Source organism: Apus apus, chromosome Z, assembly GCF_020740795.1.
Source record: "Apus apus isolate bApuApu2 chromosome Z, bApuApu2.pri.cur, whole genome shotgun sequence".
NCBI classification, from domain to species: Eukaryota; Metazoa; Chordata; class Aves; order Apodiformes; family Apodidae; genus Apus; species Apus apus.
Window position 1 is genome coordinate 59721793 of NC_067312.1, and position 20833 is coordinate 59742625.

Genomic DNA, 20833 nt, shown 5'->3' on the forward strand with positions numbered 1-20833 from the left:
TGGAGGGCTGGCCTTGGAAAGAGGGTGGAAAGCATTGCAGGCTTTTGTCAATGGAAGCAGGAAGCTAATGACTCTTCTTTGGCTTGAGTCACATGCAATGTCTTCTGCAAAGTGGTGCAAATATCAGGAGAAAGATAATCCATTCATTTCAGGTAGCAATAAAAAGGAATCTTAAATCACGCAGTGTTAGAGTTCAGACATGTTTCCCTGCTGCTGATCATGATCAGGAGCAGTCATGCTGTGTTTGTAGGGTAGATCTGACTTGTTATTCCACTGTATAGTGCAGATCTGACTCATTATATGCTGTTAGTTAATGTATGGATGCTGTTCTGATGGCTTCTGGCTCATTTGGGTTGTCTCTGCTTAGCGTAACCCTTAGTCAACCTGATGTGATTGCACTACTAGGAAATACCTCAACCACAGCTGAAAATAGTAGCCTTGTGATAGTACTGAGGTTATTGAGAAACTCCATTGCCTGTGTAATTTTTCTAATTCCTGGTAAAGATGCCATAACGTGAACATCCCAGATGGTAGAGCTCTTATTTGAAACTTTGGCAACAGGACACAATAATTTATCTTTTTATTCCAGCCAGTGTATATTGCAAGGGAAGAGTAAGAGATCACTCAGACAGATGTGATCTAGTAGTTAGTTTGCTGAGTTCTAATCAGTAAATTTAGCTATGTAAAATATTCAATATATACAGATGAATTGGTGGTCAATAATCTACTATTGACTACAATTAAAAGTTAGTATGGGACACAAAGATTATTGTGTAAGCTTACAATATGTATCTTAAATGCTAAATGCATGCAAAAAAAAGTCACTTACCGACCCATTGATGTCTGATGTCAGGTAAGGGATCTCTCAGCCTGGAGGGGTAACATAGGGAGGCATCCGTACTCAAAGGGACATCGCCATGCAGCCAGATGTTGGGAGAGAGTTCAATGGATCCTGATGGCTGCAGATTTTTATAGCGTAAAGGGGTTGATTTGTAAAAGGATTTTCTGCTGCCAGGGCAGTTGCAGCCCAGTCTGCAGACAAACCCGTTTCTTGGGCTTGGGGCTGATTTCTCACCAACAGCCTCACACAATGGGATTAACTTGGGTTAGGTGTAATTGCTGAGCAGCTGCCTAGACCAAAGTTAAAGTTAGTTGGAACAGGAGGAGTGCCTCCTTCACCATGTGTCACAGAGATCTGCCCCAAGAGAGGCAAGGCTCCAGAGCAAAAGGTAGAAAAGGACCCTCTCGAGGATTTTCTTGGGCTTGCCAGTGCTCTGGCACAGCACTGATCCTGCTTTTGCTGGAGTTCTCTCTGTGATTTTACAGACATATGCAAATACATATGTACACAATTACCTAACAGTTACAGCATTTTTTCATTAAAATGGGCCTTATAAAGAGTGCATGCATTAGAGGGACATGCAAGTGTATGTAGAGATTCTAATTATGAAATTAAAGTTGGGCATTTTGTCACTTTTGAGCACTGGCCAGCTGCATACAAAACTTTAGTTAACTCTCTTAATAAAACAATCTGGAATTGTTCAAATATTTAAAATATAATACCTGGAAAAAGGCCTTTGAGGGGAAAAAAAAAATTAATTTTAGAAGAGTGCTTTTCTCTAGAAGCATCCAAACTGAACTGTTTGGTACAGGGTTTTAATCATGGCTGTAAAAAACAACCAAACCTCTTCCAAATCTGAATTATCTATGTGATTCACTTTTGGCTTTTCCTGATTTGGTGTTTTTATGCACTATATATTGATTTTGATCAGCTGTAGCATGCTGGATTAATCTTACTTGTATTTTTAAAACAGTATGCTGATTGCCTCCCAACTGGAACCAGCGTATGCCAGGACAGTTTACCCATGCTTTGATGAACCTGCCATGAAGGCCACGTTTAATATCAGAGTTGTCCATGACCCAAGCTATGTGGCTCTTTCCAACATGCCTGCTATTGGTAGGTAAACCATAAGTAGACATATATTTTTTTCCGCCCCTAAATTACTTTTTTAAAGGGTGTAATTTATCTGAACAGCCTATGTCACCTGGTACAATTGTCCATGTGCTAATGCCTGGAAAATGTACAGAAAATCTCTGAACTTAAACATTTTGAGAAAGTTATTAATAATTGATGTCTCTGATGGCAACAATTCCGTAGTTTTGTCAGTTGCTCTCCTCTGGTTGCTGGAGGCTGCGTAGGGTTTCATTCCTAGCATTTGCTGATTAGTCAGTGTGTCTGTCTTACCGCGTGCATCTCCTTAAAACAAAACAGAAGCCTCAGTGTGTAGAGCCTGTAATTGTGGTATTGAGGGATTCCTTTCATTCTAAGTAGATTTTAAGACGTATTTACAACATACAAAAAATTGTTTTACCAGGCAGAGACACTATAGCCTCCTGTGTACTTACAAAATAAGAATGAGAGGGCTGTAAGGCTCTAGAGATGCTCCTTCTGTCTGCTGCTGGGATCTCATGTGGGTGCACGTGGGGCATAAGTTTCCAAATGTATTCTGTAAATGAGTGTTTGTACAGAAATCTGTTAGATTTCCTGCCTCCTTCTAACTATTTTTTTTTTTTTTTCTGGAGTTCATTGCCACTAATCTTTATTTTTCATATAGATAAATTTCAGCCATAAAATGGAAGTTTTACTAGATTTGCATGGAAGCTAATTAACTAGGAATTATAATAGATGGGATCTCTGAGAATTGCTTGAAGCATTTCCTTTCCTGACAATCTTGTCCATGTCTCCTTTATTTAGAAGGAAAGTATCTGATTAAGTATTTCATAACTCGTGGGCACACATGACCTATATTTGAATTATAATAGATCCTTCATTTTAGAGATATGCAGCATGATATAAGTTGTCCACAGTTTGCCTACATCCTAAAGCTGCTGCAGTTTGATATCCTTCCAAGACTTCAGTTAGGAAGCTCAAGAGTGGATTTTTGGTATTTGCATGGAAGGTCATGACTCTGATACATGGCAGTAGCAATGAGTCTGGTTGATTGCCTTCTACTAGAAACATATGGAGACAGTGCAAAAATGAAGCATATTGAATAGAGGCGTAAAAAACATGCAGAAAACACAAAATTCTTTCTTATGGAAGAAAAATGGTTTGAATATTTCTTTGATATTTTTTCTAGATGTATCTGAAATGAAGGATGAAAATGGAAGCCTATGGACTGTTACTACATTTAACACTTCACTGAAAATGTCAACTTACTTGACTGCTTTCGTGGTTTGTGACTTTGATTATGTCACCAGAACTGAGTGGGGAAACGAGGTAAGTACAAGGCTGCAAAACACATTATAGCAGTTTACAAAAGAAGGTGGCTCTATGGTGCGTCATGTGATTTAGAAGTTATCACAGACATAAACTGTGCTTTCCATTCCAAAACTATTCCAAAACTGCTAGCATTTCTCCTGCAGATATTTCTGCAGAAATCTTTCCTTTAGGATGATCAGTTATTGTCCTGTCCTGGTAATCTCAATAATTCCACAAATAGATATGGGCTCTGTATGTTAAATCTTCAGAGGCAGCTACTCTGCAGAAAGTGCTGGTCATAATTCAGGGTCTTCTAATCTTTTTATCTCTCTTAGTTGGAAAAAATAACCGTTTTCACTCATGTGACAAACCACTGAAGTTCAGTGCTTGTTCTTCAAGGCTCTTTGAGAAGCAGTGTCATACCATCAGTAGGAGCAATGCTCTGTTGTTTTTATTTCTTGTTATCATACTCTATTTGATTGGTAATAAATTAATTTCATGAAGTTGAATCTGTTTTGCCCATGATGGTAATGGGTGAGTGATCTCTCCCTGTCCCTATCTTGACATATGAACCTTGTCAAAGTATTTTCTCTGCCCTGTCCAGCTGAGGAGAGGAGTGATAGAGCAGCTTTGGTGGGCACCTGGTGGCAACCCACCACAATGTCATACCTGCCATCCCCTGTATAGAACATGTCGGATGCTTATGGCTCTGACTGTGGTGTCTTTTTCAAAGTTTGATATGTACTGACAGGAGTCATTAAAGCAAAGCATTTGGAGGAGCATTTTTCAGAGGGAAGAGTCACCACCCATGTTCTGTGAGATAGAGGGGAGACAGTATTTTTTATTTCAGACAGAGATTCTCAGTTTCTACCTCCACAGTATTTCTGTGAGGATGTTAATTGTATCTGTTTTGTAATTTCTGGTACGTAATTTACTGCCTGAAACTCCAGTATTATAACTCAAGAGTTCATACCAAGATTAAGATTTTAAGTCTGCCCATTGTGTTTAGGTTTTGCAAAATGAAGTCATCTGGTCTTTGAATCTCCTCTGAAATCTTGGCTGAAAAGATGGACTCAGGTGCTGAGGATACTCTGCTAACTGATTATTCTTTTCTTTTTCCCTTGTAAATTGAAGCCTGATGCTTCCCAACTGTGCTCTTAGTTTTTGGCTCTGCAGGTCCTTGGAGACTACGTAATGCATTTAGTTGCAAGAAATGTGGGGACGTTGAGCTGTTAGTACCTGGGGGGGGCTCACATCCAGAGTTACATGATGGAGACATGAACCTTTTCGCAGTCTACTCCATCACCTTGGGCAAGTAGTTGTCCTCTTCAGCAGCATGACAAAGCAAATGGGCACAGGAAGTGAAAGTTTTGCTTGATGCTTCTCACTCTGTTGCTCAGAATTATGGATGTCATGTGCTCAAATGTCAACTGCTCTCCCAGCAGCAATAGGAAGCCAGTTGTTTGTTTCAGGCAGTGAGAATGTTTAGGAGGAGAGAAGTTGTATGTTCGGCAGTAAATGCTCTCTGAACATCCGTTTCTCTCTCTTAAGGGAAAGAGTGAAGGTCTGAAGGGAAGTTTGTCACCCAGACTCACTGGCTGGAATACATTGACTTAAGATGTGTGATTTGAAATAATTTGATAGCATTTCCCATTTAATAAAAGAAAAGCCAGGAGTCAGTTTGTTCCAGCAGTGTATAGTTGGACTCAGATTTTGGCCCTTTTTGAAGTATTGGAACTTTCCTAGATTTTAGCAGGATTAGGCTCTGTGCTACCTTTTGTTAGGTCCACCAAAACTTGAGTTAGGATGTTTTTTTTCATTAAAAGCTTCATTGCATGGACTGCTGTGGACAGACAGCATTTTCAAACAATGATTCCCAGAAGAGAAGCAAAGAAAATGAAAATATAAGGGTTGTCTAAAAGAATGCTTCACTGTTTTATTGCAGATACGGATTTGGGCTCGGAAAGAGGCTGTTAAAAATGGATATGTTGACTATGCTTTAAATATCACAGGCCCAATATTTTCATTTCTGGAAGACTTACTTAACATCAGCTACCCTTTGCCAAAAACAGGTGAGATCACGTATATTCTTAAGTGGACCAAAACCAGCTGCTGGTGGTGTAACATTCACAGAACAAATGGGTTCTTTTGCAGTGTTCTCTTTTTACAGCTTGTTACATTCATAGCTTGAACTAAGTTTTAACTCACAGAATTCTCCTTCTTTCATCATGCACTCTTACCTTCACATCCCACTCATTATTTTAAAGCATGATTTCCTATTAAAGAAACAAATAGGGCTAGGAAGTCGATAGAAAGGAGTTGTTCAGTCACATGGCTATTTCTGGGATGTATTGACCATACCAGGCAAGGATGTTGCAGTCCTGACATCCTGCCAGTAAATCCTGCTGTAGCTCGTGTCTCCCCAAAGCATTCCTTGCTTCCTTCAGTATGTCCCTGTCTTACCTGTGAGTTGGCTGTTTATTCCTCTACATTAACACCCCCTCCTCCAGGAAAAAAGATTATTACAGGAAAACATTGTTTCTACTTAAAATGGACATGAGGTAAGTCAGTTAAGTCAAGCTTCAGTCAAGAAAAAAGGGTCCCATGGCACAGTTCCACTGTACCTTCTGTCCACTACTTGTACTTGGATTCCCAAGGACGTTAGCATTAACATTGTGGGAAAACACTTTATTTTATACAAATGTTGAATAGAGAGCACAGAATATTGAGAGCATGGAAAGCAGTTCTTTAAAATTAGTTTTGGACATGATCTTAGTGGATTGCAGGACTGTGGGAGAAGAATTTAACTTGTTTCTTAACTAGATAATTTGTGGATTTGTCAAATCTGTGTTTTGGTACTTGAAATAAATAAATTTTCATCTGTGTAAATGTATTACCTGACAGTGTATTTAGAATAACTTGTGGAATTGATCACAATGTTTGCTATGGAAAGTGTAATATATGCAGTGTTCACTCATTAGATTTTATTATTGTAGTAAATATAAAAACTACTCAAGGGCTGTAGACAATTCTGTGTCATGGTTGCATTCTATTTAGCAGCAGTGTCAATACATTAATTCTTCAGTATAAAAATGCGACAAAATTGAAGTAGAAGAACAGTACCACAGGCTTCCTGTTAGGTAAGATTTCAGATTTGCAGGATGTTGTAACACAATTACGATCCCCACTGTAATGTCATGCAGCACCAGCTGCATTTCCCACTGACTTTCTTTGCAGTTTTTCTTAAAAATTAATAGGATTAGATGAACAAAGAATAACTCCTTGTAAATAGTAGAGATTTCTATTGGGAACTCATAATGTGCAATTGAGAATAAACACAATTAAAATCAGGGGTATTTCAGGATTTGTCTTCACCTGATTTTAATGCAGTTGTAAGTCAGCTCTCTTGCCCCAAGCTGTCTAGATGAGGGCTGCTTTACCAAAAGTGAAATACCTTTGCTGTAAGCCTGGGGGGATAAGCCTGGCTGAGATGGAGCCTAGCTTTGCTTGAGTTCAGCACCAGGCTCACACTAACTGGCTTTCAGACTGGAACTGGCTCATGGTCAGTAGGTTTGGAGTACAAGCTTGTGTCTGCTTCCAAAGTGCTCTGTATAAGTTTTCCAACTTCTGCTCTTTGCTGCATATAGACTATCTTTCTTGGAGATCCTTGATGTTTTGTCCAACTCTCACATTTGAACTAGAAAACTGCTCCCTGTGCCCAAGGCAGAAGGGTAGCTACAGAGCTAACAGCCCTGCTGTGGAAACAAAGAGGTGATGTTTCTAAGGCGCCTTTCAAATAAGAGTGGAAAGGATCCCTCTACTGAGTGAGATGAAAGGGGAAGGTGTTTTTTTTCTCAGTTGTTAAGCTGAAGAAAGAGGTAAGTGTCATCTTTCTGAAACACATGAGAAAGTCGTAGAGAAAAAATTCTAAGAGCCAGAACTGAATATCTTCTCTCCTAGCATTGATAAAATACAGCCTTTGTTTTTGTTCAAAACATTTGTATGTACAAGGTACAGTACAGATCTGTGCTTTGTGGGATTTTATTATGTGGCTTCCTGAAAGAGTGTCAATCATAGATGAATAGTATGATGAACAAAATTTCAAACCATTTGCAAGTGTGTTCCCATAGTACTGCAAAGAACCACTAAAATGTAATATCCTTTAATTGCACACTGAACCAGTGTGAGCATTAAAATGGTGAGCATTTTACTTCTGAAATTTTTAAAGATACCTTTGGTTCTTTTTGTTGTTTTTTTTTTTTTTTCTCTGAATCAATTTAGATCTGGTTGCACTGCCTGATTTTGGAGCAGGTGCTATGGAAAACTGGGGGCTAATGACTTTCCAAGAATCATCACTGATGTACCTCCCAAGTGATAAATTCACAAGCAGAAAGGCAATGATTGCCATAATTGTGTCACATGAGCTAGGACACCAGGCATGTGGTAAAAAATTCTGTAAATGTATTTGTCTATGAGTTTGTTCCCTTCTGGTTGCTGGTAATGCAGTCACTGATTAGCAGGAGAAAAATAGTGACTTGGTAGTAGGGGGTGTGATCTATTTGATCATAAGTTCCACTGATAAATCAGTATAAAAGAGGTTCTGTTGGCATACTGACTACACAGGACTCATTGATACAAAACAGTAAATTGGCTGCTTATTTTTTTCTCACACAGTATCTGAACGCCATACTAGAAAATAGAATAAGGATGTAGGGATGACGCAGTACTTCATAGGAGAATTAATGTGCTTAGTAAATATTCTTTTTAAGTGGCAGTGCATGTACATATCGGAAAATGTATTTGTTTTTTCCTATAAGAAACAGCCTGTGCTATGATTGAACAAAATTTACATGAATGGACATAAAACTGTAGCTGGACTTTTTTCCATTTTTACAGAAATTTTAAGAATTTTTCATACTTGGTTTGGAACTGTAATGCAGTTTAACTTTTTTATTGACTATATTTAAATGGCTGTTGTTTGCCAGAGCAGCAACTGTTTGTACTTAGACATCAATGTTAATGAAAGAGTTTAACTTTGCTAGTGCACTTGCATGCCTTTCTGACAAGGTCTGTAACTTTTCAGACCTTCAGGTGAGCATTTTTATTGTGGGCCAATAAGACAAATGTTAGTACTTAATTAAACTTTATTTTAAAACAAAGTTGTAGTTCAAGTTTTTAAGAATTAACAATTGCAATACAAATCTCTAAGTGATAGTATTTTGTGACATATGAACAGCCAAATATGGGGATGTAGCAGCTGTTGTGGAGATTGTATTTCTTGCCAGGATAGAGATTTTCTGATTTTGGAAATGGTTATTTTCCCCAATTCTGTTTAGTATTCCCCTGATAATTTCCCTTTGTTAAGAATATGGAAAGGTTGTTTTGTAATTGCCTGATAAAAATACCCTATTTTTAATCATCGCCTGATAGGATCTTTTAGATATTTAAATTTTATTGGGAAGTGTTTATAATTCAATACAGTACAATAATTACATAAAGGTCTGACATACATACTCCTGGTATGAAATTGTAGATGAAACAATTGAAAAATAGGTGCCCTGAACCTCTGATTTTCTCCAAGGTGCATCTTTTTCTATTGAATTTTCACTGTCTGAAGGAATATCCGGTAGTTTATTCAATTGATATTTGACACATTAAATAAAGTTTCTACAGCATAGGTATGTATGTTTAAAGTGCAAAAATGAAAACAGCAGACCAAAAAGATGATGAGACATTTTTTCTTTCTATTAAAGTGGTTTGGAAATCTTGTTACTATGAACTGGTGGAATGATCTCTGGCTTAAAGAGGGACTAGCATCTTACTTTGAGTACCTGGGAGCTGCCTTTGTTGAACCCAAGCTTTCACTGGTAGGTACTCGTGCTTGCTGAAGTAAACTGAAGTAGGAAATTTCCAACATGTAGGAAGAAAAGGAAGGTGCAGGAGATGGGATTTAAGTAAGCCATGGCATTAGTAACTTAACTTCCCTGGGAAAGACCAGCGGGTCTTGATTCTTCCCTGGAGGGTCTCTGTCTGCTGGGGGCTGTGATCATACCCAGCTCTTCTACAGCTGACACAGAGGATGGTCAGACAGCTGTAATTCTGCAGTGACAAGGAGTTAGTGTCATGTAGCAAACCTAGCTTTCCTTCCTAGGTCCTTCCTGCTTGTTCAAGCTCTTTTCCAAGCATCCCATAACTCCAGGCAGTGACTAAGCTGGGCCATTTTGAGTCTGTTTACCTTCTGGGGATACGGCCAGTAGAATGCACATCCTAGCACATGCTAATCCGACAGCAGGGTAAAAACCCTTCCCAATCAGCCCAAATAGGAATAAGCAGAAGTCCAATGGCATATTAGAAAACTCCATCCATCTTTAAACTCTGAGACAGGAGGATAGGTGCTACTAATTGTAGCCATCAAATGAGGTGCACTTGCCTGTGCAATCATAAATGTGCACAGTCCCCTCTGCTTCTGAAGAAAGGAAGAGCCTTTAGTCTGGGCAGGCTGAGACTGCAGTCAATCCAGTCAGCATTTTATTTGGCTCAGGTCAAATACTATTTGCCACTGTCCTTTTCTAATTCAGCAAAGTACTTAATTACATTCTTAATTGGAAATGAATATATGTATGTCAAGCAAATGCTGTCAGAAGGATTTTTAGGTCATGGGATATGCTAATCTTCTGCTTTGGACTTCAGCAACAGCTCACTTTATTCTCTGTAGGGCAGCATAATTGAAAAGTATAAAGTCCAACAAATTTTGAATTGGAAAGAAATCCTTGACGCCTTTTTAATTTTAATATTTTCATTTAGAAGCTTGACTTCCTGAAAATCAACAATTGCTATTTATTTTATGTCCATAAAATAAATTTTAATAGAGGGCAGTAATTCTATTTGACAAATTAGAGTTACTTGATGTGTCTTGGAAATCCGGAGTAAATTACACAGGTGTGAGAATATAGGGCATTCTTGTGTGGCACTCTGGGCCATACACATTTGCAGAATGACAGAATGGCTGAGGTTAGAAGGGACCTCTGAAGATCATCTGGTCCAACCTCTCTGCTCAAGCAGGGTCACTTACAGCCAGTTGCATGGGACCGTGTCTCCAAGGATGGAGACTCTAGAACCTCTCTGGGCAACCTGTGTCAGTGCTCAGTCACCTTCAAACTGATAAAGTGTTTCCTGATGTTCAGAGGGAACCTCCTATGTTTCAGTTTGTGCCCACTGCCTCTGGCCTTGTTACGGGGCGCCACTGAAAAGAGCCTGGCTCTGTCTTCCTTGTACTCCCCCTTTGGGTATTTATGTATATTGATGAGCTTGCTCTGAGCCCTCTTTACTCCAGGCTGAACAGTCCCTGATCTCGCAGCCTTTCCTCATAGGAGAAGGTGCTCCAGTCCCTTTGTGATCTTTGTGGCCTTGGCTCAACTCTCTCCAGTAGGCCTGTATCTTTCCTTTACTTGGGGACCCCAGCACCCAGATGTGTCCTCAGCAGTGCTGAGTAGAGGAGAAGGATCAGCTCCATCAATCTGCTGGCAATACTCCTAATGAAGCCCAGGATACCATTAGCCTCCTCTGATGCAAGGATATATTGCTGGCTCATGTTCAAGTTGGTGGCCTTTGTGTCCCCAGGTGCTTTTTCACAAAGCTGCTTTCCACCTGGGTGATCCCCAGCATATACTGGTGCCTGGGGTTATTCCTACTCAGGTGCAGGACTTTGTCTTTCCCCTTTTTGAACTGCCTGAAGTTCCTGTTCCATTTCTCCAGCCTCTCAACATCCCTCTGGTTGGCAGCACTACACTTTGGTATATCAACCACTTCTCCCAGTTCTGTGTTATCTGCAGACTTGCTGAGGGTACAGCATGCCTGCCCCATCATCCAGATCATTAATGAAGATGTTGAACAGGATTGGACCCAGTATTTACCCCTGGGGTACCTTGCTAATTATTTGCCTCCAACTAGACTTTTTCCTACTGATCACCACCCAGTTGAACCTGGAAAATGACATTTACTGGCTTTTTACAAGGAGAAAAAATAGTCAGCAAATTTGATCCCATTAATTGGAAGCCTGTGTTTTCCTTCAGAAGTGCTCAAAGTGGCCTGCAGTGTTTTAAAAATTTGCCTTTGTAATGCTATCATTTTCTGTTCCATCTTAGGACAGACACACACCTGGGGGAAACTAGAACTTCACTGATTTACACCAAAGGAGCCATTTTTCCTCCATATTTATTACTGAGTGGCAGCAGAAATGCTGCATAGTTAAGCATTGCTACCCTCAGTAGCTTAGTTTTTAGGTTATTGCTCAGGGTTGCATCAGGAGAAACAGAGAATTTAAAAGGAAACTGCTTCCATATTAATGACACAAAGATGAAAATGAGGTATGGGTTTTCATTTTTCAGAATTTGTTCTTTTGCTGTTTAATATAGCTGACTTGTTTTTCCCTGAGGATTACACTTGTATTTGTCTTTTTCAGGACTAAGCCCACAGTCTTCTCAGATGTAAAATTTTCACTGGTTACTAATGTTGCATGTGGAAAATGTTAGGATCAGGCATATGGTCCCTTTTACTTCATGGGAAAGTTAGAGAAGGGGCAAAAGGATCGTTTCTTGTTTATTGACAGACCATTTCTATTAGTGCTAATCTCATAATCTACATTCTCTTCTGAGAATAAGTATTTTCTGTTCAGCTTGCTTAGATTTTTATTTTTCTTGCAGGATAAAATCTTCTATGATAATGTTGTACAACCTGTCTTAAGGGTAGACAATGAAATAGGAGTTCGATCACTGTCAGAGAGTGAAGACAAGATCAAAGGATCATTTTCCTTACTGGCTTTGTTTGACATCATCACATACAACAAGGTTAAAAAACTTAAAATTCTTCCCATTTCTTGTCTTTTCTGAACTCATGGTACAAAGCAGGTTTGATAGGAGCTGTTGAATTACACTGCTTTTTGTGGATTGTTTTGTCACTCAAAATTTGTTCCTGTTGAACACAAAATTCATTGGATGTTGCAGATATATTTGGCTATGAAATAAATGGTAATAAAACTTTTAACTTCTGTGAAGTATGAAGTGTAGGAGTAGCCTGGCTAACTTCTCTAGAATATAGTTTGAAGAAAACACTGCAATAATAATTGCACAATAATTCATGTTTTCTCATAGCTTATTTTGCTCTTTAGGGGGCTTCTATTACCTGGATGCTTTCAGGTTTCCTGACTGAGAAGTTGTTTATCAGAGCACTTACTGTAAGTTTGAAAACCTAATGCCTTCATCTTGATTTATAAGCTTGAAAATTACAATTGTACAAATTGCTGCTTGCCTTGCTGATGTTTTTCGTTAAACCCTAAAGAATTCTGATGCTTCTGCTTTTTTCCATACAGTCGTATCTGAAAGAATTTTCCTTCTCAAATGCTAACCAAGATGATCTCTGGACTCACATACAGATGGTACTCATTTTATCTCTAGTATTCTTGTTCTTGTTTGGCACAGCCCAAATTTAGGACATATACTGTTTGTAGAAGACTTTTCTGGAATATGACTATCCCTAGTGTAGTCTTTCTCTTGCATAAAATTTGCTTTGCTGGTTCTTTTGGCTAATGTCTTCACAAGTGTGTATTTGGCTGCTTAACTGAAGTTGAAATCAGTGGAGCTAAGTACAAGGAGCAGAGAGATGAGATGGGAAGTCAGGACCAGGTAGAGTTTTGAGTTTCATGGAGATTGCCTAAGCCTACATGAATTTGCATTAGCCTATTCTGGCATTTAAGTTTTGCCACTTTTGCTTTGGGATTGACTATCAGAGATGCTGATATGTCACAGATCCAGCAAAGTCTACACCCAGGGCAGTAGCTCAGCATTTCATCCTTTGCTGGTTTTGCTAGAGATCTAATAAAGAAGATTAGAAGCTAATAGTAGGTTTATTTTTTAAAACTCCACTTTCCTGTTTCTCTGAAGAAGACCTCCTCTGTATTGCAGGCTCGATCTTAGGTTAAGAATGAGAGTGCCACAATTTCAGATATGCAAGGCTGTTACATCTTTCAAGCCAACAGAGTCTATAACAATTCACAGTAGTTGGAACTCTAGCTTAGTATCCCTTCAATTTGTCTTTCCTATTCAGTTTGTTAATTAGCCAGTCACTTGAAATTCTTTGTGTTCTGGTTCTTTATTTGAATTAAATTTAAAAATCAAGTGTATCATAGCCAGACAGAGGCGTAAGTATATTAACACTAAAAAGAGAAAGGTTAGTGGTCAGGCTATAAGAATGAGAAATGTCACCTCAGTACTTCATAATTCCTAAAAAGACTTACGCTGTCTTTATTGTGATGTCAGTAATGTCCTTTAGACTTCATTACATTGATTTTTTGCATGAATCAAAGACCCGCAAACTGCTAAGCAGCTGTATTTTCTCTAATATGATAGAACGACCCCTAGAGTGTTGCTGAAGCAGTATCAGTAAGTACCTGTTTATTGTAAATATTTCTAATTCCTTTTCTCTTGCAGGTCATAGATGCACAGGATGAAGTTCAGTTGCCAGCCTCTGTAAAACAAATAATGGATTCCTGGACATACCAAAGTGGTTTCCCAGTGTTAACATTAAATCTAACCACTGGCACCATTAGTCAGGAACAATTCCTTAATAAAAAGAATGAAAACAGTACTGATTCTCACAAGTACGTTTTTACTGTATGTTTATATCCTATTTTTTGCAAGGTACCCTTCAGTTAGGACATAATGATTTGACCATCTGATTTTTTGGCTGTTATTTTTCTTGTCACAAGCTGTCAAGTAAAATCTTGAGACTGGAGTTTGCAATAGGTCTGCAACCTGCTTGTTTTGCCAAAAAGTTGCTTTCCTCCAGAGTAGTGACTTTTCCAGACACCTAATGTGTTTGTAAGGACAGACACAGACCATTAATAGGTTGTAGGGCAGCAGTTTTGCCTGACATTTTCTTCTTTCCTCATCCCTCATTTTTATGGACTGGGAACCTGTATGAACCATGCTGTGCACATATTCCCAGTCCTTTCTGCTTGGCAAGGAAAAATGGGTTTTGCTTTAAAGTACTTATATAAATGACCCCTTTCTCAGAAAATACTGAGTACCTGACATACAGCTCTAAAGTTCCTGTCAGTGAGCACTGTTGAGTGCTTGGTGCTTTTGAAAGCTGTGCTGCTTATTTAGATGCCTAAGAACAGTGATGGAGCTGCCTTTGGTCACCCACTTTGTAAACTCATGGTTACCATTTGAATTTTCATGAAGTTCACTAGTTGTCGTGAGTGTTGAGATGCATTGACAGGGCCCATAAGATGACTTCTTATGTGGGAATAAAAGTATAAAGGAAAGCAAACCCCAAAGCAGTTTTACCCTGGCTGCTATTGGTGGTTATACAACACAGGGAAGAAATTTTAACAAGAGCTACAATGTTTCCTTTGCTCCCAAGCTCCAGGAATTGCAGAGCATTGGTCTGTTCAGTGGTTTTGGTTAGCTCAGATAAGGAGTTCCAAGTTACCAAAGTCAAGTCCTTGCAAGAGGCAACACCATGTGGATGTAAGAACATTCAGGACATGTCTTACAGAATTTTTCAGGGTTTTGAAGCTTTCATCTGGTTTCTCCAGAGTTTTACATTCCAGTTGTCAGAATTACAGTTGTTTTGATTTCCTGGGGCATTTTTTAGTAGATACCCTTCTGAAAAGGAGAATTGATTATATTGTCTTTTTGCTGTTTTGTTAAGTAACACGTGGATTATTCCTATTTCCTGGATGAGAAATGGATCATCACAACCCTTAATGTGGCTAGACAACAGCAGCAGTAAGTAATATATTTGTTCACACATGTTCAAACCAAACTGATAGAAACACCTAACTCTACTGCAAACAAAGCATATATTTGAATTGAATAGAGAAATAAAACTTTATTACACAAGTGTCTGTGTTTATCTGTTGTGCTAATTTTATCTTACAATAGCAATAGATTTTCAAATAGATATATATATTGTTTTTTCTGTGTTGCACTGAACATCAGTGTATGTTTTTTAATAATATAGTAAAACATATATTATGAGTAGAGATTTATTCACAGAATCACAGAATTTTTTTAATTGGAAGGGTCCTTAAAGCTATTCCATAGCTTCTCTCCATATAACTGTGTTGGTCACCATCCCTGCTAGAGAAATCTGCACAGCAAAAGGATAGACACCAGGAGGATGGTGCTCCAATGGTATAACATGTTTCATTCAGCTGGAGGATTGGAAGAACATAACTTCTCTATTTAGCTGGATCTAAAAGTGCTCTTGCTTATAAGCAAAGCATTGCACCAATATGCCTTTATAGGGGAAGCACTGCTAGTGCCATATTCTAGCCACTCATGGTGCTTCTAAGTATCTAAGCCAGTATCTGGCATGTGCCACTTTTCCATCTCAATTAACTAGTGAAGATGACTGAGAATGACTCCTGTAGTAGTTTGTCAAAATACATGGAAGTCTCAGTCTTCAGTTAAAGCATTGCTGGGTCTAGACTACTGACCAAGATTGATTTATTGTCATAACAGACTTTGCCTTCTTAAAGTAAGATGATCATAGCCAATAGCATCTGAATCCTCTTCTGATGAGGCAGCTTAAGCCTTCAAGGCTGCACTGGCTACTTCAGATATACTGTAGGCTATCAGGAGCAAGTAATCAGACAAGCACACATAAAATAGGTACAAGTGAGATAAAATGCGGGATTCTTTTTGAGTCCAACCTCAAACTTGTGTCTCACATCTCAGAGGAGTACTGAAACCAGTGTTTATAAATGCAAGAGAATATAGCAGTGTGCAGAAGATAATGATACATTTTAATGTCATTTTTACAGAAGTCTTTCCTGAAATGCAAGTATCAGAGTCAGAATATGACTGGATCCTGCTAAATGTAAATTTAAGTGGATACTACAGAGTGAACTATGATCAGTTAAACTTACAAAGATTAGCACACTTGCTTGAAAGTGATCCAAAGGTAAGATCATATTTGCTTCCTCAAGCTCATAAACAGACTCCATATAATTCTTCTTGCATTTCTTATCAGCAATCACATTGGTGAAAATCTGGAATAAGGAGAAACTCATGTATCGCATGAGAAGTGATGGTGGAAGAGGAACATGCCAAAACAGTTTCACATAAGCATGAAAAATAACTACATGAGATGGCATTCAGTCTTCAAAGTTGTCATAACAGCTTGTGGTTCTTCCAGTCTCTTAAACTTGGCTCAGTTATCAGTATGGGTGTGTGGCTGAGCTTTATCTGCTATTTGGTAAACATGAAGAAGGAAAGCTGGGAGAAAGCTTTTTATTTCCATATTTCCTCAAAGCACAATTTCTGCCTGTGAAATGTAAAAAGAATAATCTGACTTGGGTTTTTAGGCTGAGTGGTGGGTTGGGTTTCTTGGTGGATATTTTTCTTAGAAGGCAAGTTTCAATTTGTTCTACCTGGGCTCTTTCAGTCCTTCTTTATAGACACTGCAGACAGAGGAAGTTTCATCTCACCTCTGACTTGCTTTCAGCTTGGGCTGAAGGTGAAAGTAATACAGAACAGCCTATACATGCGACTATATATGGATTGCATAGTATTTAATGTTGCTTAACCCTAGGGTGAGCCAGAGGCTCCAGTGATAATGTTAGCTCATTGGTTTTGGTAACAACAGTGAGAAAGTTTAAGCTTTCAGCACAATAGTGCAGTTCAGTGACTTCTCCAGAAGGTCAGGACGCGAGGCCAATCAGAGCACATGATGTGGTTAAACCTTTCTGCAGCACTCTGGCTTCCTTTCTTCTAGGCTTTTTTATTTTGAAGTGTGTGCTGACTTGGGGCTGGTTTTGGCACTGGTAAGTGGGAAGGTTCACTTGAGCAGTGGCCAAGCTGAAGAGGTATGAAAGCAGGGAGGGGATGAGGAAGGACCAGCTGTTGTGTGAGAGCTCGAGCTGTAGGCGGGTGTTCACCTATAGCTCTGCCTTGGTAATTTAATTCACGATAGTGCCCAGTACTCTGCTCTGGACTAATCTTGAGTACACATTCTAAACTGAAGCCTCGAAAGGAAAAAATGTACTGAAATGATATAACTTGGCTATTTTTAGGAAATGTAGCATTTCCATATTTTAATTTTCATTACAGTATGCAAGTAATAGGGGTCATGAAATTCCATGCTTAACCTACTGTAACTGTATAATTATATACATAAACATCCCTAAAAGCACATACATCATTTCAGCTTAAAATGCAGGATCCGTTTAATGATGTTTTATAGAAGATTTTGGCCTAGAAAAGTGTTAGGGAACTTGTTTCAGTCTTCTGAAACATAGTAAAGCTTTTTTAAACTTAAATGACAAGTTTAGATCTATTAATGCCACATGAATGCTTTCTGCAGGCTATTCCCGCTGTCAGCAGGTTCCAACTGATAGATGATGTTTTTGCATTGACACAGTAAGTATATTTCAAATATGTCATAGAAAATTATTAATCTACTTCTTCTTTGTTCCCTCCTATCCGTAATGTGTCTCATAAGAACAACAGCTCTTTGGACAAAATGGTAAGGGAGTTAAGTATTTATTACATTCTTCTGTCAGTGCAGAGTGATTTCTTTCAAACTTTATTTTACCTTTGTTCCAGCTCTTAGGAAGTAGTTTAAATAATGGCACTGCCATGATTTTTTTAAGGACTAACTTATATTTGTTGTAACAGAAAAAATATTCAAAATTAACATTCTGAATTTTCCTTACTTTATTCTGGGCTATCTTAGCTGTGCTGTCCTGCATCACTTAATACCTCTTCCGTTTCCCTTGCTGATGGATGACTTAGTTGTTCATGTCTGTGGTGCTAGAGAGGTCAGCAGTACAGTGAGGAGCTGAAGAAGCAATAAATACGTCTGTGCCTCCGACATACCAGAGATCCCAAAAGCATCAGCCACCTATGATGTGGGAGGTTAGGGAGGAGGTGGCCAAAGCATACTGCCTCCCCTCAGAGCCTGTGGAGGTAGCTCTGAGAGGAAGAAGTAGATTTTCCCATTCCTTCTCTCATTCAAATGCTCTTTCTCACAAGGGAGCTCAAAACTTGTAATAAGGACTGTAAGTGTGAAGTATAGAACTGTGCTCCTATGTAATTACAGTAAAAGTGTTTCTGTTCTGGAGGAGAGGGGCTTGAATTGGAATTTTATTGGGAAAGAATGAATTCCTTGCTAATGCCACATTGAGGCACAGAAATGCCATGGTGAAGCTGTATATTCCAAGAATAATATGCATGTGAAATAAGTTGATTTTTACAATAATGTATAATCCACAAAAGAACCTCTAAAAAGATAAATTGTTTAGCAATAAAAATAGAAATGTATTATAACTCAAAACTGTTCTTAATTTCTTTCTAGGGAGACTGACACATGCTGTAAATGTGCCTATACTATGTCCTGCAGACACAAGCAGAATACAGTCTGCATACTGCCGTACTTACTGCCACGATTGTCCTGTTACTTTGATAGTGGCACTATGCACTGTAATAAATGTTTTCAGATTTCAGCTCTTAAAGACACTATTGTTTTATATAATTTTTTTTTTCCAGCGTATTTTCTAGGTCACTGTCCATGCATTATCCTGATGTTTTATTGCCAGTTTCATAAATCGACAGAAGTCTCCTGTAGGTAATTAATGTGAAGAGGTATGTTCAAGTATGAGTTTTTTTAATCTTCAAACAGGTTTGGATACATTCAGATTGAATCAGCACTTCAACTAACAAAGTACCTGGCCAGAGAAGATGAACTCTTCATATGGAATGTGGTGTTGTCAAACCTAGTACCTGAGAGTTTGGAAAGTACTCTGAAGAACTATCGAGTATATCCACTTTTAAAGGTACCAACTTTTTTGTTAGATAGCAAAGATACCAGAACATTTAAATAAATCAGATTAAAATTAATGCAATGATGACTAAGATGGGTCATAGTTCTTGTCATTTCTTTTGCATGATTTTGTCAACTTTGGGCGTTTTTTTTAATAGTATATACTAGTCAATGATAAATATAATTCATGAGCAATTCTTATTGTAAAGCAGAAATCTATTCACATTCTTTGTATTAAGCCTGATCCTAGGTTTTTTTAAAACCAAGGATCAGGAAAATGCAGCTATCAGTCAGTATTAAATAGTCGGTAATAAGTAATGAGAGTAACACTGCTATGTGTAAAAGGGACAGAATGTATGTGCACTGTGGTTTGTATTGCCCTCCAGTTCATCTTCCTGGAGAGAAAGAAGGAATTTGGTTTGGATGCTAGATGAGATTATTGTCTCCCATATTTGAGCTACTTGAGATAATACTGTCTTACTTCCCTTCTATTTGAAGAAGATTTCACTGTTGTTTAAATAGCAGTTACACAGTAGTAGCTGTCTTCAGTCCTAACGTAAGGATATGTGTAAAACATGTGAGAATAACTTATTTTTATGTCTTTTTCTCTGAGAATGACCATGTATTTTCTTTCATAATTAGTTCAAAGATACTAATGATGTGAAATGGTAACTTCCCAGTTTGAGTGGATGTACAGGTGTATTGAATATTAGACCAGTTAGTAAACTTTATTTTAACGTGCTGTTCTGACAAGAAATTAATAGTGGTGAATTTTTAGAATTAATCATAGCAAGTAAAGAAAAATACAGTAAAATAAAAAGTTGCATCTAAATTAAAGTATTTTTTCTTTCCCTTCTTTCAAAAGAAATACCTTTTAAAGAGAATGTTGCCAATATACCATTATTATGCAGGTTTTATTTGTCAAAATGTTGATGCTTTGGAAGATGACTATTTTGCTCAGTAAGTATTCTGTTTTAATTTGAATGTAATGGAATTGTTATTTTTACTGTCCTATAAAAGTATGTTAGTTATGATCACACCTTTAATGAAACTGCAGTATCAGAATGGTTTGGGATATTTTCAGTGTACTTAGTGTAAAAAATGACAGCTTAATGATCAGAGTGGTAGCTTTTGTTTACAGGAGAACAGGCTCAACAGGCTGCTGCTAGCTGGGGTAAAACTGTCAGCAATTAACTTCAGATGTGGTGATCAATCACTGGAACTTAAAATAGTTAATTTTGCAAGGCTGCTGAAGCCACAGTCTTGAATGTCAGAATGATTTGGACTAGATGCAGCTAAACTCTTAAGACTACAAAAAACAATATTAAGCACAAAAACCTAAGAAAAATTACAGAACATTGGTAGTCTCACTGAGGTCCATGAATATTTGTGTCAGGAGCCCCTTAGTAGTAGTTTATATTTTATTTTTATTAAACTTCAACTGTTTCTAGTAGAGGTTCTCCTGGGTTAACAGCTTCTGTTCTATGTGCTGAAACTGTACTGGCCATGCACAGTTCAAATACTCTAAATGTGGCATACGTATCTTTTATTCTTGCTGTTTGGCTTCCCTTCAAGAATGTATTTGGAAAAACTTTTTGACACAGCGTGCTGGCTGGGCCTCCAAGACTGTTTGAACCTATCATCTGAACTGTATGCTAAATGGATGGACAACCCTGAGTACAAGTAAGAATGATAATGTGCTCTGAGAAGTGTGTGTGTGTGAGGTGGACAGTTAATGGGCTT

The 20833-nt window shown here is 38.2% G+C and overlaps 1 protein-coding gene across 1 annotated transcript in view; it reads left to right on the forward strand.

Annotated features, from left to right (window-relative positions):
* Nucleotides 1-20833, forward strand: part of LVRN (laeverin) — a 35256-nt gene that overhangs the window by 6388 nt on the left and 8035 nt on the right. Inside the window, exons 2-16 of the mRNA XM_051642739.1 lie at nt 1815-1957; nt 3141-3280; nt 5208-5334; nt 7544-7698; nt 9016-9129; nt 11965-12108; nt 12429-12494; nt 12630-12695; nt 13747-13916; nt 14975-15051; nt 16092-16231; nt 17633-17688; nt 18950-19103; nt 19956-20050; nt 20666-20773. Of these exons, the coding sequence (XP_051498699.1) occupies nt 1815-1957; nt 3141-3280; nt 5208-5334; nt 7544-7698; nt 9016-9129; nt 11965-12108; nt 12429-12494; nt 12630-12695; nt 13747-13916; nt 14975-15051; nt 16092-16231; nt 17633-17688; nt 18950-19103; nt 19956-20050; nt 20666-20773 (1755 nt within the window). The remainder of the gene's footprint in view (nt 1-1814; nt 1958-3140; nt 3281-5207; nt 5335-7543; nt 7699-9015; nt 9130-11964; nt 12109-12428; nt 12495-12629; nt 12696-13746; nt 13917-14974; nt 15052-16091; nt 16232-17632; nt 17689-18949; nt 19104-19955; nt 20051-20665; nt 20774-20833) is intronic.